This window comes from Coregonus clupeaformis, chromosome 20 (genome assembly GCF_020615455.1).
Source record: "Coregonus clupeaformis isolate EN_2021a chromosome 20, ASM2061545v1, whole genome shotgun sequence".
In the NCBI taxonomy this organism is placed as follows: Eukaryota; Metazoa; Chordata; class Actinopteri; order Salmoniformes; family Salmonidae; genus Coregonus; species Coregonus clupeaformis.
Genome location: NC_059211.1, coordinates 61,301,392 through 61,326,674, shown reverse-complemented (window position 1 = coordinate 61,326,674; position 25,283 = coordinate 61,301,392). Strand labels below are relative to the sequence as shown.

At 44.7% G+C, this 25,283-nt stretch overlaps 2 protein-coding genes across 4 annotated transcripts; one reads left to right on the top strand and one right to left on the bottom strand.

Moving 5' to 3' along the window:
* Nucleotides 1-939: 939 nt before the first annotated feature.
* Nucleotides 940-23,409, bottom strand: kpna3 (karyopherin alpha 3 (importin alpha 4)). Of its 2 annotated transcripts, none has more exons than XM_045205628.1 (16): nt 23,326-23,409; nt 14,513-14,557; nt 10,991-11,080; nt 9,256-9,285; nt 8,989-9,137; nt 8,100-8,185; nt 7,703-7,789; nt 7,443-7,612; nt 6,822-6,866; nt 6,587-6,718; nt 5,154-5,282; nt 4,827-4,931; nt 3,902-3,973; nt 3,591-3,753; nt 3,357-3,451; nt 940-3,049 (listed from the first exon to the last, which is right to left on the bottom strand). In XM_045205628.1, exons 2-16 carry the CDS (start codon nt 14,552-14,554, stop codon nt 2,951-2,953), a joined length of 1,494 nt encoding a protein of 497 aa, XP_045061563.1. In that variant the 5' UTR covers nt 14,555-14,557; nt 23,326-23,409; the 3' UTR covers nt 940-2,950. The 2 variants fall into 2 exon arrangements, with proteins under 2 accessions (XP_045061563.1, XP_041728010.2); XM_041872076.2 differs by lacking the exon at nt 23,326-23,409 and adding an exon at nt 16,738-16,926.
* Nucleotides 17,061-20,930, top strand: LOC121558676 (putative potassium channel regulatory protein). Of its 2 annotated transcripts, XM_041872077.2 has the most exons (3): nt 17,061-17,188; nt 19,130-19,797; nt 20,324-20,930. In XM_041872077.2, the coding sequence occupies exons 2-3, from the start codon at nt 19,220-19,222 to the stop codon at nt 20,580-20,582; spliced, it is 837 nt and encodes a 278-aa protein (XP_041728011.1). In that variant the 5' UTR covers nt 17,061-17,188; nt 19,130-19,219; the 3' UTR covers nt 20,583-20,930. The 2 variants fall into 2 exon arrangements, 1 of the variants encoding a protein (XP_041728011.1); XR_005998581.2 differs by lacking the exon at nt 19,130-19,797 and having other exon boundaries at nt 20,324-20,405.
* Nucleotides 23,410-25,283: the final 1,874 nt, after the last annotated feature.

Genomic DNA, 25,283 nt, shown 5'->3' with positions numbered 1-25,283 from the left:
ATTCTCTATGGTCTTGTCCCAACTGGATTCATAGTCGTCTACCCCGCCCCAGTGTCACGTTGTGAGAACTACATAATTGGCTGTCGGATAAATCTCTCCACTTTTGGGCCCTCCCAAGAGAAATGGGAGGGGGAGCAGGAGGTTGATGGTGAACCAGAGGAAGAGGCGAAGAGAACGTCGACTCCGCCCAAAAATAAGCAGACCAAGTGAGGAGCTTTTGTATGGGGGCAATGGGTGTCGAATTTAGTCATGATAAAAGTGAATTGCTATTTTGATAGGTGAGGCTTATTTGATCAAACAGAAGTTTCATAATACTTAGTTTATTAAGAGTGTACTGATGTGTCCTGCACGTGACATTCCGGAAACTTTGAGAAAAACTATTTTATATCGGTGTTGTTCCAATTCACACGCGTATCTGCCCTCTCATTGGCTAGAATGTTCCAACCTGATCTCGCCTCCCGCATGCCTCCGCGAAATTGTTAGAGCGGTCAGTCGACCATCTTGCCACGACGATTGTAGATGAAGCCAGGAGAGGTTCGGGAGTTAGGACCTCGGACAGCGATTATGACACGTTCAGTACCTGGACAGCGATTAATGACAGTAAAAATAAAGCATAGTAAATTTGACTACACAGTCAAATTAACTGTGGGGGGACTATTTTTCTTTTGTATTGTTTGTATATCATATTTTACATTTGTGTGACTGTCCTTGTCTATCGGTGTATCAGTGTTTTGTTACTTGTCATGTGTTTGTCTATCGGTGTATCAGTGTTTTGATACTTGTCATGTGTTTTTTGTAGACCCCAGGAAGAGTAGCTGCTGCTTCTGCAAAAGCTAAATGGAAATCCAAATAAACAGCGTGCTTTTGCCATGGTTCTCAATCAGTTTACATGAGTGAAATAAACATAAGTTACCAAAATGAAAAACGAAAAAGGCACAATGGATTTCAACTCACTCTTTTCTTTAATATGCACAAGAGTTGAAAGAAACATTGTGAGCCACCTTAAAGAGATATGGATTCTAAAATGTATAAAAAGTAAGACAGAGGCCAAAATGCTCTCTGTTGCTTTTTCTTCTTTAGTACATGTTTCGTTAGCAAGTAAAAATCTTGCCCAAAAGCATAAGCTTGTATCAGTTTCTGATACAAGACTACAATTCCATTCTTTAAAGTGGCTCTCATTCTATGTCTCTCTAGAATCTAGATCAATGACTGTACACCAGCTAGACTTTGTTCATCAGTTGTGAATGGCTAGTCCAAAAAGGCGTGGGCTGCTCCCCTGAAATAATCCCCATTCCTTCTCAGTAGTTAGCAGCCAAAACATAACTACATTAGTCCAAATGTAATTTTTGTTTCCAGTCCCTTCACAAATAAATGCTTTAGGAAAATCAAGACAAAAGTCCAGTTCACAAGAGAGCGAGACAATTTTCAATCATGTCATCATCGATCACGTTACACGTTAAAAACCAAAACTACAATGTTACAGCCTCGCAAAGTGAACCGATCGATGGATGACTAGCAACATGCAGCTGCTTTGTACAGACCGAACTTCAGACAGTTGGGGAAATACTCTTCAATTGTATAATTAGATGTAGCATATAGAACAAGAGAAAAATATGGAACAACTGTATGGTCAATGGACCATTGCAATGCAACCATAGCTTTGACTTATTGAAGCAAACATTGCTTTCCACACACAGTAAGCAGAGGGAGGGACAACTCTGAAGTGTGCATAAGACTGAAAAGAAACTGCCGATGTGGAATCTCCACAGATGAAATCAGTGTTACATTGTCTTTCTCTGTCCCTCTACCGATATATCTTTCCAAAATATTTCCTCAAATTCTTGAGTCATTAAATTCAATGTCTGAAGATTTGTCTCCCCTGCCAGAGGAGAGGTGTCTTTTCGAAAAGCCCAGTTGAAGCCTGGTTTTGAAGGCTTATTTGTTGTTGAGGGTTCTCGTTCGGAGGATAGAACCTGGAAAGAGGGGCTGATCCAAAACCCAGTTTAGAGGTTGAGGAGAGGTGCGTTTGGTTCCAGGTCAACTCCCTTCCCCCTCCCCTCCTCCTCCTCTCAAACAAAAACCCTTCCACCAGCAAGCCATCCATAGATCAATACTACAAAGTCTTCCTTGTTGTTAATTTCAGAATTTCACTGTTGCATTATTTTTTTAAATATATATTTTTTGTACTTTAAATCCATTGTTTTTCATGATGATTTCACAACTAAAAGGAAAAATGAATAATATTATAGTGGTGGGCGGTTGTTGAGTTCTGTTCAGTCCACTTGGGTATATGTCGACTGCTCACTTCTCCACATTGTAAAGATCCTCTCTACACTCTGAGAACGTTTTGAGAGCATTCATTCTCAGTGTTCTGTTCAGAAAAACAATGTAGTTCAATGAGAACTGAATAATTAACAGCCCTTTGATGAGGTCATCAATTAGAATGTTTAACAAAGGACAGCCTAGATGCTGTCCATACTCCTCAAAAGGATCAATTAACTCGGAGGTTGAGTGTCTTCAGTCACGGTGTCCAACGTGCTCTGATCCCAGACTCCAGAGAAGAGCACGCCTTTAAATGAGACCATTCCTCTTCTTTGCTGATATGATGATTGGTAGAACAAGATCATAGGTCCATGCACACGGATTACTTCAATCTCTTCAGTGTTGTGTGTGTGTGTGTGTGTGTGTGTCTGAGTAAGAAAGAGAGGACAATAGCAACTTTTTGGCAACTGCAGGAATGACAGACGAGGCGTGTTGTTTTCTTTCTGGAACATTTAGAAGCATCGCTGTGAGACGCTTGAAAAGAGATGGATAATAATGATCCTTCCTTCCTTCCTTCAGTGCTTGAACTGTTGTTGTTGTTAGTGAGTGAGTGATTGATGTTGGGAAGGAGGTGACTGGAGGGTGCGGAGCAGCTAGAGAGTTAGACATACTAGGTGGAGGTTTGCCTTTAAAACTTGAACTCCTTGGTTTGCAGGTTGGTGGCGGGGTCAAAGTTGAAGGTTCCGCCCTGAGTGGCTTCGGGGATCAAGCTAGGATCCTCGTCGATCTAAAAAGAGAGAGGGAAAATAAATGGATCAGGGTAGCGCCATAGATGAACCAACACACCGGGAGTGGAGACTATATCCATTGTCACTACAGAAAACATAGGAGCATTTCTCATGAGATTTCATATAGAATTATGTAACAAGGCCTATAGCCAATTCCTCCGTCTTACCCCATTGATAGAGGAAGGGGAGGAAAAGGCCCTGTGTTTCTGTAGCACACATCCTACACCCAGCACAGCACTGTCAGGACAGCGCCGGGTTCTAACCGTGTGCAAACTGGAGGGCTTCTGTCAGAGCAGAGGTACTCACATCGTCTCCTGAGAAGTACTGGTCGATGATCTCGAAGGCTAGTTTGTAGATGTCCTCGTTTTCATGCTGCTGAAGGTTCTCGATCTTCTCTAGACCTGACGGGCAGAGAGGAATTAGCATGAAAGTCAATCACAGTGAATCAATCTAGAATGTGTGCTGCACAGTAGCACCATTACACTGTCATAGAATGGCAAAACGGTGAATTGACACACAAGCACTCTCCCACACACTTACCTCCACACTCCTCTATGATCTCAGCGATGGTGCTGGCCTCGTCCCCGGCCATGATGAGGACGTTCTTGAGGCCGTCTAGGACCACCTGGACCACCTGGGAGTCCTTCACAGACAGCAGGCTGCAGAACGGAGGAACCACATTCTGCTGCACCAGGTACTCCACCTATAGGGTCGGGTAGAACATAGCAGATCAGCCAATCAGGGCCTTGCTTTGCCTACAGACAGGTAAACCAGACTAGCCAATCAGGACCATACAAAACATAACACTGTATGGATTGGGTATTGATGGAAATAGCCCTGGTAAAACATACCTGATCTTTCCTTCCACTTATTGTCAAGTTGCTGATGGCCCAAGCTGCCTCCTTCTGTGTGCCAAAGTCTCCCTGCAGACAGAAACACAGAGAGAGGTTGTCAGTGGTTAGGGTAGTGTTCCTTACAGATCTCCACAAGGACATGGGGCTACATAATACTTTGTAGGGCTGCATTGGGGCTACATAATGCTTTGTACGGCTGCATAGGGGCTACATAATGCTTTCGTAGGGCTGCATAGGGGCTACATAATGCTTCGTAGGGCTGCATAGGGGCTACATAATGCTTCGTAGGGCTGCATAGGGGCTACATAATGCTTCGTAGGGCTGCATAGGGGCTACATAATGCTTTGTAGGGCTACATAATGCTTTGTAGGGCTGCATAGGGCTACATAATGCTTTGTAGGGCTGCATAGGGGCTACATAATGCTTTGTAGGGCTACATAATGCTTTGTAAGGCTGCATAGGGGCTACATAATGCTTTGTAGGGCTGCATAGGGGCTACATAATGCTTTGTAGGGCTGCATAGGGGCTACATAATGCTTCGTAGGGCTGCATAGGGGCTACATAATGCTTCGTAGGGCTGCATAGGGGCTACATAATGCTTCGTAAGGTTGCATAGGTGCTACATAATGCTTTGTAGGGCTGCATAGGGGCTACATAATACTTCGTAAGGCTGCATAGGGGCTACATAATGCTTTATAGGGCTGCATAGGGGCTACATAATACTTCGTAAGGCTGCATAGGGGCTACATAATGCTTTATAGGGCTGCATAGGGGCTCCATAATGCTTTGTAGGGCTGCATAGGGGCTACATAATGCTTTGCGGGGCTGCATAGGGGCAACATAATGCTTTGCAGGGCTGCATAGGGGCTACATAATGCTTTGTAGGGCTGCATAGGGGCTACATAAGGGCTCAGTGACTCACCTTAGCCAGCTGGTGGATGATCATGGGCAGCAGGCCAGCGTCGATGACGGCCTGCACCTGCTGCTGGTTGCCTGCTGTGATGTTGGACAGGAACCACACCGCCTCCTAGTGGACGGGAGGGATACACACACACACAGGAAGCCATTCAGCTGAGAGAAACCCACAGACACGCACACCATGGATCACATGAGTACGACTGAGACCGTTACACAGAGGTATAGATACTCTTGGAAATAAACAACACTGGGGTCCATCCCATTTCAACAGTACTTAGTTACAGCAAAACAAACATATGCCACCAATAGCATCTACAAGTGTGCCTGTTACCTTGTTGATCTTCTCCTTGGGGTGAGTGAGCAGGTTGGGGAAGTGCGAGAGGACGTCACAGTTGAGCACCACCTGCGTCTGCTCGTCTGTCCCCGTCACAATGTTCCCCACTGCCCTCAGAGCTGCAGTCTATAGGATATGACATCACAGGTGGTTAATGACATCACAGGAAGTCACACACATTCCGTACAGTAAATTCCAGGTATATTGCCCATAGGCACAGATCTAGGATCAGCTTACCCTTCCCACAATCCTAACCTCAACTATTAGAGGGAAAACAGAAAACTGACCTTAGATCAGAGTAGGGGCGACTTCATCCTACTTAGGGCTGTGGCGGTCATGACATTTTGTTAGCCGGTGATTGTTAAGCAAATAACTGCCGGTCTCACGGTAATCTACCATTAATTAACAAACACATTTACATCTGGCTTCCACGCATAGCCTACAAGCCACTGATGCAGACCTTTGGAACATCTAATAAATCCATTTAATATAGCCTACACCATCACAATAAATCCATTATTTATTTTAGACAGGTCTAAAGAAACATGATATGAAGAAAATGGATCATTAGAAAACCCTTTTGCAATTATATATTAGCACAGCTGAAAACTGAGACTAGTTGAGTATCTGGAGCATCAGCAATTGTGGGTTCGATTACAGGCTCAAAATGGCTAGAAACAAATAACTTTCTTCTGAAACTCATCAGTCTATTCTTGTTCTGAGAAATGAAGGCTATTCCATACGAGAAATTGCCAAGAATCTGAAGATCTCGTACAACGCTGTGTACTACTCCCTTCACAGAACAGCGCAAACTGGCTCTAACCAGAATAGAAAGAGGAGTGGGAGGCCCCGGTGCACAACTGAGCAAGAGGACAAATACATTAGTGTCTAGTTTGAGACCCCAAACCTTTGAACAGTAGTGTATGTCACCTATGCACTTAAATAGCGAATGGAGGACACTTTTCCCATGGTTCATTTTCAGGCCAGCCAGGTAGGCTATACTCCTGTTGTAAAGAGAAGCAATGTGCTTAATATTAGGAAAGTTGAGAAATAAATATAGTAGGCCTAGCCTATAGAAAGCTGATTGGATCCTCCTCTCTTTAATAGAGGCCATCACTCTGTTTTCTCACGCAATTGCATAACCTATAGAAATGTTGCGCAACATGAGCTCTCATGGAGTGTTTGATTTGATTTTTGAAAACATTTGCATTGATGTCAGAGTGATTGAGGGACAATAGAGTGCCGAGTACCAGGCAGTTAGCAAGTTTGGTAGGCTACTAATGACCATCAGCAGCCTAATTACCGTGACTAAACGGTCACGTGGAATTTGACTGCGGTCATGACTTGTGACCCCCGCTGTGGCGGTAATACGGACACCATAACAGCCCTAATCCCACTTCCAAATCGGGGGACAGGAAGTAGACACATACCTGAACTTTGACCTCTTGGTGGCTGAGCAGGGGGACGAGGAAGGGGACGACCCCCGAGTCGATGACCATCTGAATCTGTTCGTTCCCTCCATCTGTGAGATAGGACAAGGCCCACACTGTATCCACTAGGATCTGACCACACAGAGAGAGAGAGGAGGGTGTTTTAACCAGGGAATTTACATAGGAAATGGCAAACCAACTACCTTTGCTGTTGTGATAGTAGGGTGATACTTACATTTATATCAGTGTGGTATATCAATACACAGAGAGCAGGTAGAATCTAGAAGAGGAGGAGAGGATAGAGAGTGTCAGTCAGTCAGGTCCTCTGTAGCTCAGCTGGTAGAGCACGGCGCTTGTAACGCCAGGGTAGTGGGTTCGATCCCCGGGACCACCCATACACAAAAATGTATGCACGCATGACTGTAAGTCGCTTTGGATAAAAGCATCTGCTAAATGGCATATTATTATTATTATAATGAGTGTAGGCGTACAATGAAGCGACTCTATTGAGCAGATCAACAGACAGGCGCCAGGGTGTTTTCTGTTTCAGCAGGCTGACACTGCAGACCTCCAGGACTGGGCTAGAGGATGGTTGGGAACAGGGAAGCAGAATGCTTGGCAGCACCCACAAAGTCCCAGACCACTTTCCCTAATCAAACCCCCATCGTCTGATTGCCTTCCCCTCACAGCCAAACACATGGAACACAGCCAGAGCTGTTTGGCAAAGGGTTCAGCTAATATTGACGACACAATAGGTACGTTCTGAGTCTATGGGAAGATTATAATTCAGTTAGATTGAATGACTGTGCTGAGTCTCACACACACACCTCTCTGTCTGTCTGTCTGTCTGTCATACCTCCTGTACTGTCTCCATGGGGGGCGGTGGGTCCTTGTTGCGGCAGAGGTTGACGATGACCCAGGTGACGTTGCGGAGGAAGGTGATGGGGATGGAGGGGTTAATAAAGGACAGCAGGGGCTTGACCACGCCCAGGGAGATGACGTAATCCCTGCACTGAGGTCCATCGCCTGCAGGGGGAGAACACAGGTGTGTGTGACTGACTGGCATCGCCCAGTGTGTGTGTGCATGTACGTGTGTGTGTGTGTGTCATCACTCACCGATGATGTTGCCTAGCGCCCACACGGCCTGTTCACATACGTTCTGGTGAGGAGATTGTAGCAGCCGCAGGAATAGCGGCACTGCATCTGGACATGTAGAGAGAAAGGCAGACCGATATGTTAGACAACGTTGCAGACAAGAGAGGTAGACAGAGAGACAGACAGAGGACAGAGAGACATAAGTTAGAGAGAGGTAGACAGAGGTAGAGAGACATTAGTTAGAGAGGTAGAGAGAGGGTCTGGCAGACAAGAGACAGAGAGATGGGGAAGACAGTTGAGAGCAGGTGTTTCTATACCAGGAACCAGATGGATAGATTTGCTCATTTAGACAGGCACATCATGTATGCCTGGTGGCTCAGTTTGAATCTGGGCCACATAAGAACTAGGAACTACTTACTAGATTTGACCACAGCCTGAGTCTGTTGTGACGTCCCTGATGCTATGTTGGTCAACGCCCAGGCAGCCTCAAACTGGAGAGAGGGACTGGGGAAGAGGAGAGAGGGTAAATGAGGCTAGCTATATGAAGGGATAAACAGAAGCTGTCCCCAGACACAACCAATAAGCCCGCCAACAGCACATTGCTGCTGATCAACATCAACAATCCATATCCCCATTAACCTGCATCACCACTAACCCTCACCTCTGTCTGGTATACATGTCTCACAGGCATCGACGGACGCTCCTGCCTCTGCAGTGCAATCCCCTCCATCACCCTCCTCTGTCTACACAACACATAAATCCCCCCACGTCACCAGCAGCCCTGTGCCTGTCCACGCCTGACACCCCACCCCGCACATCAAGCCCCTGCCCCCACCACCCTCTCACCAGTCCCTGTCCAGGGGAGTCCCCCTAATCGCTCCCCACCCCCACCACTGAACAGAGAGAGCTGTCAGCTGTGGGGCAGCGCTAGTGCAGCAGAGCGGAACACACACGTTCCCTCCTATCCGTCTGTGTGTGTGTCTCTGCTTCAGTGTTCACAGTAGCCCAGCCATGCGGAGGAGAGGGGAGGGTACACCAGTAGCCCCAGAGCATGACAGAGAGAATGGAAAGAGAGAGAGAGCAGTCTGACACATACAGGGCTAGTCCACCCACTCATTCACTCACGCTCCAGTTTTCACCGCCGCCTCTCTTTTCGCCCTCTCTGACTTTAGAACGGGGGCATCACAGTATTACCACAGGGGCAATTTACTGCCCTCATCTTTCAATTAGTCTTCCAGGGCAAAGGTGCCCTGAGACCCATACTGTCTCTCCCCTCCCCTCCCCTCCCCCCCATAAAGAAGACTTACTTGTCGTCCCTCTCCAGGCATTTGACCAGGATGGGCAAGATGCCGGACTTAATCAAGTCGTCGATGGGGGGGTTTCTGTCACTGGACAGGAGTTTTCTGGCTGCCTGCACGGCACTGAGCTGGATGAGTCCGTTGTCACTGACAGCATTCTTGACAGGAAGGAGAGCGAAAACATGAGGTCAGCGCCAACATCTCAAGATGTATGTACGGGGTGGATCTCAACAAACTAAAGTGGTCCCCAACAACCCTGACAGAATGTAGGTTTACCTGTAAGATGGCTTCTAGTGTTACATTTTGCTGCAAAACAAAAAACAAGAGTTAGGTGAGATTTGCTATAGCTATGAGTTTACATCATGTACAGTGAGGGGAAAAAAAGTATTTGATCCCCTGCTGATTTTGTACGTTTGCCCACTGACAAAGACATGATCGGTCTATCATTTTAATGGTAGGTTTATTTGAACAGTGAGAGACAGAATAACAACAAAACAATTAATTGATTTGCATTTTAATGAGGGAAATAAGTATTTGACCCCTCTGCAAAACATGACTTAGTACTTGGTGGCAAAACCCTTGTTGGCAATCACAGAAGTCAGACGTTTCTTGTAGTTGGCCACCAGGTTTGCACACATCTCAGGAGGGATTTTGTCCCACTCCTCTTTGCAGATCTTCTCCAAGTCATTAAGGTTTCGAGGCTGACGTTTGGCAACTCGAACCTTCAGCTCCCTCCACAGATTTTCTATGGGATTAAGGTCTGGAGACTGGCTAGGCCAGTCCAGGACCATAATGGGCTTCTTCTTGAGCCACTCCTTTGTTGCCTTGGCCGTGTGTTTTGGGTCATTGTCATGCTGGAATACCCATCCACGACCCATTTTCAATGTCCTGGCTGAGGGAAGGAGGTTCTCACCCAAGATTTGACGGTACATAGCCCCGTCCATCGTCCCTTTGATGCGGTGAAGTTGTCTTGTCCCCTTAGCAGAAAAACACCCCCAAAGCATATTGTTTCCACCTCCATGTTTGACGGTGGGGATGGTGTTCTTGGGGTCATAGGCAGCATTCCTCCTCCTCCAAACACGGCGAGTTGAGTTGATGCCAAAGAGCTCGATTTTGGTCTCATCTGACCACAACACCTTCACCCAGTTCTCCTCTGAATCATTCAGATGTTCATTGGCAAACTTCAGACGGGCCTGTATATGTGCTTTCTTGAGCAGGGGGACCTTGCGGGCGCTGCAGGATTTCAGTCCTTCACGGCGTAGTGTGTTACCAATTGTTTTCCTGGTGACTATGGTCGCAGCTGCCTTGAGATCATTGACAAGATCCTCCGTGTAGTTCTGGGCTGATTCCTCACCGTTCTCATGATCATTGCAACTCCACGAGGTGAGATCTTGCATGGAGCCCCAGGCCGAGGGACATTGACAGTTATTTTGTGTTTCTTCCATTTGCGAATAATCGCACCAACTGTTGTCACCTTCTCACCAAGCTGCTTGGCGATGGTCTTGTAGCCCATTCCAGCCTTGTGTAGGTCTACAATCTTGTCCCTGACATCCTTGGAGAGCTCTTTGGTCTTGGCCATGGTGGAGAGTTTATAATCTGATTGATTGCTTCTGTGGACAGGTGTCTTTTATACAGGTAACAAGCTGAGATTAGGAGCACTCCCTTTAAGAGTGTGCTCCTAATCTCAGCTCGTTACCTGTATAAAAGACATATGGGAGCCAGAAATCTTTCTGATTGAGAGGGGGGTCAAATACTTATTTCCCTCATTAAAATGATAACATTTTTGACATGCGTTTTCCTGGATTTTTTTGTTGTTATTCTGTCTCTCACTGTTAAAATAAACCTACCATTAAAATTATAGACTGATCATTTCTTTGTCAGTGGGCAAACGTACAAAATCAGCAGGGGATCAAATACGTTTTTCCCTCACTGTAGCAAGGTTAGAGCTAAGAAACATATTCCTGTCATTCCTGAACTTGAAGTTGTAGTTAAACAATGAGGACTGACTGACCCCTTTGAAGTCAGAGTCTACGTCTGAGTCTTCCAGGCTCTCCTCCTGTGGAACGTTCCTCTTCTTCAGAAGGTGCTCATCTCGTTTATTCTGGGGAGAAATAAAACCAAACAAATAAAATGGTTGAATCCTATAAGGAATATAGAAGTGAATGCTATTGGAAACATTCACCCACACAGTCAGGGAATAGATTCCCTGCTTTACTCCTAAAGCCTAAGACTGCTCCCATAACCTCCCAGTGACGTTAGTGGCAGAGAGCATGACGGAGGAATGCATCCATCTCTGCACAGACTGTTCCCTTCTGCAGCACACATACAGCTATGTGAGAGAACTGCTGTGTCACTCAACCTACATTGGTGGTTTCATTTACGTAATTTAGCAGACGCTCTTATCCAGAGCGACTTACAGGAGCAATTAGGGTTAAGTGCCTTGCTCAAGGGCACAGACAGATTTTTCACCTAGTCGGCTCAGGGATTAGAACCAGCGACCTTTCGGTTACTGGCACAACGCTCTTAACCACTAAGCTACCTGCAGTTTTCGTTTTCTATAGGGGTAGGCCATGGTTATTTAGTAGCAAAAACAGAAGTTCTCTCACACCAAAAATACTGTCGTCAAATCATACAAGCCTACTCTATGTTTTTACAAAACCGCTGGTCAGCTCACACTTCCTGAAACACTTCTGCAAGCCTCATTGAGAGGGCATGTTGGGACAACATAGTGCAAAAACCAAGGGCTCAGAGTAGAGCTGGGAGATATGAACAAAGATAAATTGTCTGAATTTATGTGATAAAGTTTCGAACATTGATGTGCACCACAGTTTAAAAGTATCCTTTAAACTACTAGTATGATGGTTGTAGCCATCAATTGCCCCATTACCAATCACCCATTTTAGCAAATGTATTTCATTTCAAACTTCACATTTCTCTAGTACAGGCTTCTTATCGTAATGAACGATATCAGCTAAATGCCTGCAATAAGTGATCGGTATCGTCGGTGTCAATCATTTTCACTTTATCATCTCAGCTCTAGCTCAGTCATATTCCAGTGGAATGAAGTCCCCCCCCCGATGCTGATCTAAGTTCAGTTTGGCACCGTCCCCTCTAATAGTTATGGTTCTACCCAGAGCAGCTGCCATAGAGTCATACGTCCAGAGGAATAGTTATGGTTCTACCCAGAGCAGCTGCTATAGAGTCATACGTCCAGAGGAATAGTTATGGTTCTACCCAGAGCAGCTGCCATAGAGTCATACGTCCAGAGGAATAGTTATGGTTCTACCCAGAGCAGCTGCCATAGAGTCATACGTCCAGAGGAATAGTTATGGTTCTACCCAGAGCAGCTGCCATAGAGTCATACGTCCAGAGGAATAGTTATGGTTCTACCCAGAGCAGCTGCTATAGAGTCATACGTCCAGAGGAATAGTTATGGTTCTACCCAGAGCAGCTGCTATAGAGTCATACGTCCAGAGGAATAGTTATGGTTCTACCCAGAGCAGCTGCTATAGAGTCATACGTCCAGAGGAATAGTTATGGTTCTACCCAGAGCAGCTGCCATAGAGTCATACGTCCAGAGGAATAGTTATGGTTCTACCCAGAGCAGCTGCTATAGAGTCATACGTCCAGAGGAATAGTTATGGTTCTACCCAGAGCAGCTGCTATAGAGTCATACGTCCAGAGGAATAGTTATGGTTCTACCCAGAGCAGCTGCTATAGAGTCATACGTCCAGAGGAATAGTTATGGTTCTACCCAGAGCAGCTGCTATAGAGTCATACGTCCAGAGGAATAGTTGTGGTTCTACCCAGAGCAGCTGCTATACAGTCATACGTCCAAAACAAGCCAGTGTGTCTGATGAACCTACTTGCTGGCCCCTGGCCAGAGCTCTCTGCTTCCGCAGGCCAGGAGAGGGAAACCCTCCCCAAGGCTGAGGGGTAAGACCAGCCAGGCCTCTCTGACAGGGTAGGAGAGGGAAACCCTCCCCAAGGCTGAGGGGTAAGACCAGCCAGGCCTCTCTGACAGGGTAGGAGAGGGAAACCCTCCCCAAGGCTGAGGGGTAAGACCAGCCAGGCCTCTCTGACAGGGTAGGAGAGGGAAACCCTCCCCAAGGCTGAGGGTTAAGACCAGCCAGGCCTCTCTGACAGGGTGGGAGAGGGAAACCCTCCCCAAGGCTGAGGGGTAAGACCAGCCAGGCCTCTCTCACAGGGTAGGAGAGGGAAACCCTCCCCAAGGCTGAGGGGTAAGACCAGCCAGGCCTCTCTGACAGGGTGGGAGAGGGGAAACCCTCCCCAAGGCTGAGGGGTAAGACCAGCCAGGCCTCTCTGACAGGGTAGGAGAGGGAAACCCTCCCCAAGGCTGAGGGGTAAGACCAGCCAGGCCTCTCTGACAGGGTAGGAGAGGGAAACCCTCCCCAAGGCTGAGGGGTAAGACCAGCCAGGCCTCTCTGACAGGGTGGGAGAGGGAAACCCTCCCCAAGGCTGAGGGGTAAGACCAGCCAGGCCTCTCTGACAGGGTGGGAGAGGGAAACCCTCCCCCAAGGCTGAGGGGTAAGACCAGCCAGGCCTCTCTCACAGGGTAGGAGAGGGAAACCCTCCCCAAGGCTGAGGGGTAAGACCAGCCAGGCCTCTCTGACAGGGTGGGAGAGGGAAACCCTCCCCAAGGCTGAGGGGTAAGACCAGCCAGGCCTCTCTGACAGGGTAGGAGAGGGAAACCCTCCCCAAGGCTGAGGGGTAAGACCAGCCAGGCCTCTCTGACAGGGTGGGAGAGGGAAACCCTCCCCAAGGCTGAGGGGTAAGACCAGCCAGGCCTCTCTGACAGGGTGGGAGAGGGAAACCCTCCCCAAGGCTGAGGGGTAAGACCAGCCAGGCCTCTCTGACAGGGTGGGAGAGGGAAACCCTCCCCAAGGCTGAGGGGTAAGACCAGCCAGGCCTCTCTCACAGGGTAGGAGAGCGAGAGAGGGGGGTGACCTAAATACAGCCAAGGCATCCTGACTCTTCAACAACAACCTGAGCTTAAGAGGGGGGTTGTTTCCTAACACACACACACTCCTATTTAGAAACAAAATGACTCCGCAGACAGAACAGCCCATATGGGGCAGGGGATGGACAGGCTGCTCTGTCTCGGCCAATTTGATAAACAGAGACTGAAACATTTCCCTGTCAAAATAAAGATGAAATAATTCTATAATCCTGCTTCCACCTAACATCCAAGTCCCAGAAAGACTGAACAGGCTGGGAAAAGGGCTTGCATGTATCAATTAAATTGACAGTGAGTGAGTGTCTGTTGTGCCATGCTGATGCATACCAAGATAAGAGGCACATGACATACACGGCAGCGCTGGAATGGCATCTGTGGAGTGGGCCAGGACCAGAGGGGTGTGGTAGGGTGGGAGAGGTGAAGGGTGACACTCAGAGGCTAGCGTGGAGATTTAGCCTTTCTCATTTCAGTGTGAGGAGCAGCAGAAATAGGCTAATGGGTTAGTCCATTGAATGCGACTGAACTATAAACAGTCAACTGAGATGCTCTACTCACCTTTCTCAGCTCCACTGTCACTTCATTGCGATGTCTTCGCATAGTCTGTAAGAGAGAGAGGAGAACACAGTCAGAGATTAGCCTACTTCCTGGATCATTAAAAAGACAACCCATACACACTCAAACAAACCACATGCAATGTTTGTCATTTGGGACTGGCTCCATTTTGTTTACAGACTGGGCTTTAGAATACAAGTGTACTGCTGCATGTTGGCAACAGGCGGCAGAGGATCATGTTAACTTGACTGCCAGTCAGGGTATCCTGGTTCATATTACTAATACTGTGTAACCTTCCTCATGAAAGCAATGATTATGTTTGTGTTTATCCACCGACTCAAAGGTGTGACCTGCTGTTGCTGGCAAAACGCTGCCCCTGATCTGACACCCTAGCTCGAGGTCGCATCAAAAATCTGACGTGGTTCCGTATGTGTTTGAAACACTATCTATTGAAGACGGAAAACAAAGTTTTGTCGACACTATCTTTTGCGGGAACTGTGTTTTAGGGAGGATAGTGAATCAGCCATGAGAGAATGCCTGAGAGTGGCTCAGCTGGCGAGCTGGGAGGAGGAAGTCAGAGACCTCTGAAACTCAACAACGATCGATCAAATGTATGGAATGCCAGGCATTTCTCTGGGACACTCATTCCATGCTGGGACAAGAGGGAGACTTCCTGTGAGAGGGAAGGCTGCATCAGCTCATGGACAACCCACCAGAGGTCTTCAACCTTTTTTTACATTTGAATACTACTTATTCTGCATAGCCAATGTTTATTGTGAAGTATCCTGTTATATGTTGGGAATATTATTGTATTGTAACAACATCATACACAGCAGTCACTGTGGCCCTCCGTGGTGGCGTAGGTCAGAACTTGTGAAAGGAATTAATTTTCTGTAACCTACAGCTTTTAACATTCCTTGAAGTCTGTAAACAGCCTAAATCTCATTGAAGATGCTGTGTGTATGTGTCCTCTCTCATGCCGTAGAATTCAGCCCCATAGGAGCAGGGTGAGATCAGATAGGACTGGATAGGTTTCAGTGCCTAAAGGATAGGGTCTGTATCTGGACACGGCCTTTCGTTTCTGACAGCAAGTGATCCATCTAGCATTCTTGGCTTAGCTGCTGCAGTAGCTTGTCAGTGGGGTTGGTGGGTCGTCAGACATGTGCAAGTCACACTGGCACTGGGCCCCAAAACAACCATGTCGCACTTCTGTTTCCTCTCCCCTCAATATAGCACATACCAGATGGACATGAAACCAGCATGCCTTCCGTCCGAGACCACTGTGTTTCTAATACATAATAGATAGGGATACTCTTAACATGTTATTAACATTTATTTTAAGGAGGTGTGGCAAATACAGAAACAAGGGAAATGGCATGGCATGTCCCTATGAATTAAATGTGCGGCCCTAATCATACGAGGTTTAATGTATCAGCATGGTGACAGTAGCATCATTAGCTTTAGTTCCAGATGTGCTATGGTGTTTTTATGGTACATCTGCTCTGACTCACTGTTTGTCTGTTAAAACACCCACCCTGCGGTCACTGGGATAATTAATTGTAAGTTATGTTTATTCACGTAGGTAGTTAACTAACTAGTTATCTGGGTATATTATTATCATCAACTGATTAATAACGCCGAATCTCAACTGTTGCAGCCGTGGAAATTGAGTTGTGCTAGTTGTTGGGTAACAGTTAATGTGCATCATCCACCCATTTTGACACATACAACTAACTATGGTTAGCTGGTTTGGTTAACTGGTAAGCGTATCTATCTCAGTTACAGTGACTGACTTGCCAACTCGAAATATCAAATGCCATGCCCATGAACATCAAGATAGTTAGTTGGCTGGTGCCTTTTACCAATTATAACTATTACTTTCATTTGGTTAGTGCCAAACTAGTTAATTTCCACACAAAAAAAATACTCACAACCTAACTAGCTGCTAGTTAGCACAGAGTTAGCAACTTTTCTGGCTAGCTAGCAGGCCTTCATGCGAAAGGCCGCGCCCGCTCCGCATGATAAACTTTAGCTAGTTAGTGTATGTGGATGGTATCTTGTCATAATCGGCGACACTTTATACAAAAAGACAACTTCAACAAGGACAGCCGATGAATACTGCAGCAACCAAACCGAATAGGGAGCTAGGTAACCCCGAGTGTTCGCTAGCACTCGTTGCTAACGGCTAGTTAGCCAGCCAGCTAACGTTAGCCTAGCTAGATTCTCACCTCGACATCGCGCCCCTTGTTTTTGAAGCTCTTAATTCGGTGGTTATCCAAGTCGGCGTTTTCTGCCATGGCTGTCTGTGTTCGGGATGTTTAGCTAGTCCTGCGCTTGAAGCTCCGGTTGGAAAAGGGAAAACGTACTGCTGTTTTGCAGAAGGGTGGGTAGCCAGACGTGATACACCGCGATGGGATAATCTCGTCGAGAAGGAGGAGCCACGGAATTCTGTCAGTTGGGGGAGGAGGACCCATGGCTAGTACGCGTGCATCCCCTGATGTAACCGATTTCCTTGCAACATTGTTGCTCAATGTAACTAGTTGATACCCTTAAATTGCTGCAATATATCAGTTGTTTTTTAGTCTCCAATGTAGATATTGTACATTGCTACCAAACGACTTGCTAATCAACTATGCTATGGCTGGCTACCTTACACTGATTGCTTGCTGTTGTTGACAGGTAGGTTGGATTTGAGCCCAAAAGGGATTACTTTATTATGAATCAAATCAAATCAAATCAAATTGTATTGGTCACATGCGCCGAATACAACAGGTGCAGACATTACAGTGAAATGCTTACTTACAGCCCTTAACCAACAGTGCATTTATTTTAAACAAAAAAAGTAAGAATAAAACAACAACAAAAAAGTGTTGAGAAAAAAAAGAGCAGAAGTAAAATAAAGTGACAGTAGGGAGGCTATATATACAGTAAAATAAAGTGACAGTAGGGAGGCTATATATACAGGGGGGTACCGTTGCATAGTCAATGTGCGGGGGGCACCGGCTAGTTGAGGTAGTTGAGGTAATATGTACATGTGGGTAGAGTTAAAGTGACTATGCATAAATACTTAACAGAGTAGCAGCAGCGTAAAAGGATGGGGTGGGGGGCAGTGCAAATATTCCGGGTAGCCATGATTAGCTGTTCAGGAGTCTTATGGCTTGGGGGTAGAAGCTGTTGAGAAGTCTTTTGGACCTAGACTTGGCACTCCGGTACCGCTTGCCGTGGCGGTAGCAGAGAGAACAGTCTATGACTAGGGTGGCTGGAGTCTTTGACAATTTTGAGGGCCTTCCTCTGACACCGCCTGGTATAGAGGTCCTGGATGGCAGGGAGCTTTGCCCCAGTGATGTACTGGGCCGTACGCACTACCCTCTGTAGTGCCTTGCGGTCAGAGGCCAAGCAGTTGCCATACCAGGCGGTGATGCAACCAGTCAGGATGCTCTCGATGGTGCAGCTGTAGAATTTTTTGAGGATCTGAGGACCCATGCCAAATCTTTTTAGTCTCCTGAGGGGGAATAGGCTTTGTCGTGCCCTCTTCACGACTGTCTTGGTGTGTTTGGACCATGATAGTTAGTTGGTGATGTGGACACCAAGGAACTTGAAGCTCTCAACCTGTTCCACTACAGCCCCGTCGATGAGAATGGGGGCGTGCTCAGTCCTCTTTTTTTTCCTGTAGTCCACAATCATCTCCTTTGTCTTGGTCACGTTGAGGGAGAGGTTGTTGTCCTGGCACCACACGGCCAGATCTCTGACCTCCTCCCTATAGGCTGTCTCATCGTTGTCGGTGATCAGGCCTACCACTGTTGTGTCGTCGGCAAACTTAATGATGGTGTTGGAGTCACTGAAGATCAATGCTTCACAAATTAAACACAAAAAATTAATTGACTTTACTGTTAATCCACACAAATGTAGTTATACTAATATTTGAACAAAAAAATATAAAATCACTGCTACATTTGGTTGTTTAGCATTGCTTTAATGTATTACCTACTTTATTATCTACAACTAAATATACATTATCATATTGCACTTGAGGAAACTACAGAAACATATTCTTTCACATATTACCCGTCCTGTTTTTTCAGATCATTGCAGATTAAGTGCCACTCACTGTCATTAATGAACTAAAAGGACAGGAGGGTAGTATGAATAAAAGAGACACACAAAACTGAAACAACGCAACAAAAAAAGGATAATGGATAATGCTAATCCCATGTTGAATGAATGTAGATGTAACTTTAGACCAGCGTCTACTGTCAAGAGCCAACCCAACCCCCCGGGGGGGCAACCTCACTGTAGTACATTTAGTACCACCGGAGGTTGCTGAGGGGAGGACAGCTCATAATAATGGCTGGAACAGCACGAATGGAATGGCAGCAAACACATGTAAACCACGTGTTTGATACCAATTCTGCTACAGCCATTACCACGAGCCCGTCATCCCCAATTAAGGTGCCTCCAACCTCTTGTGTTCAGTATTCAATTTAATTCATTGGGGCTCAATGATCAATCTCAATTTGTGGCCCACACTACCTCCTAGTGGTAACATTCTGTACTGTCACCAACCTCTCCAACTGAAGTTGTGACTGCACTCACCTAGCAGGAGATTTGTTTTGTTTACAGTTGGTGTTGCCAGGATATGTTCACTGAATACCACTCCTGTCCTCCGACCCATTCTAGTCTACAATGATTTAAACTGTCAGTCATCTAAACATGAGTGCCCAGGACTTAATAACATTCAATATTGGAGGTAAAAAATTCACCACTACTCTGTCAACTCTCAGAAGACACCAAGACTCAAGAATAGCTAGGATCCTCGACGGCAAAGACACAGATTTTAAAGTTATCAGTGGGCAAGTTTTTGTAGATAGAGATTGGACTTTCTTTAAATACATCCTGGATTATATGAGGACAGATCAAATCACCCTGCCAGCAGAATTCTCTGACTACAATGGCTTGGCTCAAGAGGCACAGTTCTATGGTTTGTATCCATTGGCACTTTGGGTTGAGAGGAACATCCATCGATCCAGAGTTGAGGTTCTAGAATTGCGCTTCTCTGTCCAGGAAACTCACGGATTCTTCCGAATATTCTGCTCCAACAACAAAACTCTGGAGGCTTTGGCCACAAAGATATCAATTTTCGTGGAACATCCTAATCTGCATGGGAATTTTCCACACCTGCCTCAGAACTCCAACACACCTCGTCCTGTACCGGTCCAGAGACCCTCTCACCACGACCTGGTGTTCCACTGTGGGACTGACCAACTAGCCAGGGACGACTTCTCTGCCAGGTGAAGGGAAGTCACACTCACCTGTAGGCTATTATACAAATCTCAGCGTTTCCCATTGTCCAATTCCTCAAGGGCTCCATACTGTATGATGAGTTTATTAGTCACATGCAGAGGGTTGCAGATGTAATTGTAGGGTACAGTGAAATCCTTAAGCTCCGAGCTCCAACAGTGCAGGTCAAAAAGAGAAGTGAATGAAACAATATTACAAATAATAATTAAAATATAAACATATTTACAACTGTAACACTAATACATGTCCATTGGGGGGTGTGGGCAGGGTAAATGTCCATTGGGGAGGTAGAATGTCCCTGAGGGAATGTCCATTGGGGAAGCAGCAGGGGGGGATGTGAGAAGTCCGGGGGGCAGGAGGGGGATAGGGGGAGTAGGTAGCTGCCTAGTGTATAGGCACTCGCCTGTGTAATGATAGGGGAAACACTGGATCAGTAATAACTCTTGTATGTTTATTCAAAGCACTATATTATGCATCGTTTTTAAAGACCAAACTTGCATTGTTTTACTCTTACAGGTTTGTAACTATTGAGCCGGACGACAGAAAGCTTCTCAACAGCACCAACGTCCTGGGCCTGCTGGTAGACACCCTTCTGAAGGATGGGTTCCGCCTGATAGGCACAAGGACAGTTTCCCCAGAGGAGAAGATTGAATGCTACATGTTTGAAAGAAGTAGGAATACCCAGATCGTTGTACTGAGTGAAACCAACAGGGCAGAACATCTCAGAAGAGAGGACACACAGAGCAAGCTTGGTGAAGGAAAGACAAATAAGTGAACTCAAAAGTGTCAGGGTGCATCTCAAAAGTCTGAAGTAGTTCTCTTTCCATGTCCAGTTCTGTAATATCAGTGGACTTCAGACTATTGTCTGGGTTGACCAGGAGATGGCGACAAAGGATAATAATATTGAGGGCCATAATGTCAATATCTTTCACCTCACTGTTAGTCTCTATTCATACAGTATATTGTATTTGACATATCAATTTGCTGTGTCCTAAAGTATATTTCCAAAAGTACAATTTTCAAAATGTAAATAGATTTGAGAATTTATTTGATCAACAATACAAATAAAAACATAAATAAAATAAAAATAAACATGTTGTTTAATTCAGCCAGGTAGCCCATAGACTGATGTCGAACGGCAATGCTTTGCTTCAACAGCACCGTCAATACTGGAGGCTTCAGCAGTGGTGAACTCCAATATTTACGTGCTGCTACAGCAAGGCAGCCAGTCACAGAATGGCGGTCACTAGCCTCGGACGTCCAGGCTTCACTCACGTTGTCACAGACATGCACATAACATCACAGCCATCCTCTCGTGTACCCAGTCTGAACTCAAGCCCTTGCCTTAGACACTTATCATTGGTCTGAGAGGATAGGATGGGTGTAAGCACAGGGTGGGCAACTCTAGTCCTGGAGGGTTAAAGTGTGTATGCAGGCTTTTGCTCCGGCACACCTGATTTAATTGATTGTGGTCTTAGACCACAATTAGTTGAATCAGGTGTTTTAGAGCTAGATTGTAACAAATGCCTGCATACACCGTGGCCCTCCAGGACTTAGCCTAGCAGGTGGAACTATTAGTGTATTGCTTGCACTCTTCCAATCCTTTTTCTCCATGTTTCTCCGGGCGTTACTGCAACAGCACAGTACAGCCTGTATCCCTGTAATACCCACAAACCATTCTGTGCTGCTTCAGCACCGCAAGGCCTGACACTTCTACACTAACACATTCACATATACACATCAGCCTGGTATGAAGGGTGGCTAGAGTTCTCCTCTATCTGAAACAAGACAAGAAAAGCCAATGAGGTTGGGATGGTATGGTCATGGAACATTAACAGCATGCTGCGTCCTCTGCCAAGAGGTATTGGCCTTTATGGAACATGTGGTAGTATTCTCACCTCCTAACAACAGCATGCCATGGTGGCTGATATAGGGGAGACCGGGGCTAAAAGTAACACAAGGTCAGTTGTAACAGCTACATAATTCAAATTAGAAACCACTTAGAAAGCTGTTATTCAATGTGCTAATACTTGTTTAGTGTCTCTACATACGTGAGAAGTTTTAGGAGTACCAATCAATTATTTTATTTTAGTTTTATTGACCAAAAAGTGTTTTGGGGCCTAAAGTGAATAGTCTTGCCGCCTCTATTTTTTTTTATTGACCAGTGGAACATTCCCCATGTATCTATTCATATATCATTTATCTGTAAGAATAGGTTTTTTGATTAGTTGATGACAATAATTATTGTAGTATTTTTTTCAAAAGATTCAGATTAGATTCAAATTAGTAATTGGGGTCAAATGTAATGCATGTTACAATTGACCCCTTACCTAAGATTCTATGGTATTTTATATGGTATTTAGACACATTCACATAATGATATAACATTTAACTTCTTTACATCAAGTTTCCCAGTACAACTAAGATAATACCTTTAAAAAAAAGTACAATTCATACTTTTGAATGCTAATATAAAATATATAAATTTGGGATAATTTGTTTTTGGTCAATATGACATGGCAAAAAATTAAAATTAAAATATTTATTTGTCAACTTAGTGTATTTTCATCCAAATATCAGTTTCAAATCATAACATTTTTCAATTAACCCTTATTTGTACAATTGAAGACAGGTGTTACATTGAACCCTGCAGCTGTTACATTTAACCCTGCTGATGGGGTCAATTGTAACAATGCACTTCTGTATTTCCTAGAAACGTAGTTACAGTGTGTAATGGTAGCTGAGACATGTATGTTGTTTGTATACAAATATTATTAATCTAACTCAAACAATCTTTTCAGAAATAAGCAAAAGGCAAAAAGTGTTAATTTAGCCTAAGCACCACTATTGATAACACAGAAATTAACTTGTAACAGTTGAGAATGACAAGCCCATGCATTGTTGTATTATATAATATAATGTATATATATTTTTATAATTTATATTTATTTCTATCAATTATTAGATATTTTCTTAGGCTCTGGCAGTGATAAAACAGCAGTTGATGTGGAGAACTGCACCGCAACTGAAACGGAAGTCCCGCCTCTTATTGGTTACGGTTGATGATATAACCCGTTTCTAAATTGATCTAGTTGTTAATGCCTCAAAAAAAAAATTATCCAGTGGCTGAGTCTACTGTCTGTTACATGACGTCATTGTTATTGTAAACAGTCGACCCTCCACATCAAGCATTAGTATGTCTCTGTTCATCAAATACAAATAAGGAAGTGTACAGGCTATTGAATAATATAAGGAAGTGTACAGGCTATTGAATAATTGTCATTTATGAAATGTAATCATCTTTAAGGCCTAGGTAGGCTATTTCAAGCAATGTATTTATTGAGGAACACCCACGGCGATCATAACAACAACTGTCACACACCGACTTGATGAAAAAAATGTTACAGACCGACTGAGTGAGAATAGCGGTCATAACAACTGTCACACACCGACATTATGCTTTTTTTTTTACAGACCCACCTGATTGAGAATAAATGAGTAGTCATCATGCTACTTACCTGCGCATATGACACCTGGAGACGGTAGCCTATAGCCAATGATCCGGTTTAGACTTTTCCCAATGCGCACAGGAAGCTGCGGATTGAAACAGCAACATAATATTCCAGTGAGTTGAACAAGCCGGTCATCACGCTTCAAGGAAGTTCTATTATTTTGTTACTACTGTAGTAGCCTATTTATAGGCAACCCCATAGCGCTAGGTTTGCGAGGGAGGCGGGGCGATGGCATTTGAAGAAAAAAGGGAGATCACTTGACCTCAGCCGACACAGGAGATCATACACACAAACCAATAGATCAAAGCATCCTCCATCGACTTTATATATAGACAGAGCGTCACATTCGTTGGAACAAGCGATCACCTTCCCCCTATCTCTATACTACCATAGTCGGTGAGCCCTCATCCAAAGACACACGCCTCCGGGAGAGAAGAAGTCGGCTTTCGAAGTTCGGTTAAGTGAGATAGGTTGGGTGATGACTATAGTCGTCAGGAGGAGCTGTCAGGCTTTTTCTTTAACTCTATATTACGGGGCGGCAGGTAGCTTAGTGGGTAAGAGCGTTGTGCCAGTAATCGAAAGGTCGCTGGTTCTAATCCCCGAGCCGACTAGGTGAAAAATCTGTCGATGTGCCGAAGTGCAAGGCACTTAACCATAATCGCTCTGGAAAAGAGCGTCATGACTAAAATGTAAAAAATGAACTATTTGTTGCGTAATTTTGCGTCGTTGGATAGGCCTAGGCCCTACAGTGGGGAATTGTATCTCGCGCGTCAACGCCAACTAACACTGGCTGCACTGCATTGCAATGATGATTAAAATATTTAATTAGTTGATAATGTCGTTTAAAGTTGCTTCATACAATGAAATAGCAGTTGAAAGTGTTGTTGGTGGAATTGCCTTAAGCTTTTCAATTTTTCACATTGTTGTCCACATCCTTCTCGTTCCATGTAGCACCCATTTCCCCATATCATCACTTTGTTTCTCGTTTTCTGTGCTAAAAATTGTAAGAGCAAAATGTAGTATTTTGAAGGTGCATGTGTTTAATCATAAATGCTTAGTTTCATGCTTAGTTCATTAATTTCTTTGAAATAATGTATTTTAATCTTACATTTAGATGTCACGCTACTTAGGCTACATGAATTATAGTACATTTCTAGCTAATTGTTAATTTAAAACATCATTTGTTTCATTACAGTTCAATTAATGTATAGGCTATTGCTATAGGCTGAAAGTCTATCTTAAAGGAATATAGACGAAATAGAAACAATTCGTTTGGGAAAATATTTGCAGTCAGACATAGTAAGCCTACTCAACAAAATATCATCAGCTATGTTTGGAAGAGTATTTTCTCGTGCTCACTGAAATAAGATAGCCCAGTCTGATTATCGAAAAAAAATTTTTTGTTAGAAAACAAAACTCTGAATTTGTCCTCTTCATTTAAATAGAAATTAGCGATATTATTTGGAATGGATTATATAGGCTATTGTCTATGAACGCTTTTAATCCTTGAAATAGAAGGCCTACAGGCTAAAAACATATATCGAATTAATTAGCCTATGTAATGGAAAATTGGACTTACAACGTTTTTTTTCATTTCTCCAAATCGTAATTAAATGGTGCTTATAGGCCTATGGATAAAATACTATAACATGTACAAAAATATCATGCCTATTAATAAGCCCCGCATTAATCTGTGACACCTGCCGTCCTCGTGCGACCCGAAGATTGTATTCATGTTTAGCTAATACTTTATTTACTTCTACATGGAACGAATTTGAAACACAAATTCGTCCAGTTTTCTTACAATTCAGTCATTGTCTTATATTTAACTTGCTACTACAGCTGAGTAATTAGGCTACATTGTTAGACCTAATACATTGGTATTACATGGTTACCAAAGTACAGTAACAACATGGCATATAAGGACAAACTGTTGCATCACATATTCTCTGATGTGTCTGTAT

Bases quoted from the DNA above. Each gene is read 5' to 3' on its own strand.
- kpna3 (XM_041872076.2), bottom strand. From the start codon at position 16,806: ATGGCAGAAAACGCCGACTTGGATAACCACCGAATTAAGAGCTTCAAA. The intron at 7,790-8,099 runs GTAAGTAGTTCC...CTACATGTCCAG, and splicing joins TCAGGCTGTGGTCAAATCTA to ATGCAGTGCCGCTATTCCTG. The intron at 3,974-4,826 runs GTGAGTCACTGA...TTCTGTCTGCAG, and splicing joins TCATCCACCAGCTGGCTAAG to GGAGACTTTGGCACACAGAA.
- LOC121558676 (XM_041872077.2), top strand. From the start codon at position 19,220: ATGAGTGCCCAGGACTTAATAACATTCAATATTGGAGGTAAAAAATTC. The intron at 19,798-20,323 runs GTGAAGGGAAGT...TTACTCTTACAG, and splicing joins AGGGACGACTTCTCTGCCAG to GTTTGTAACTATTGAGCCGG.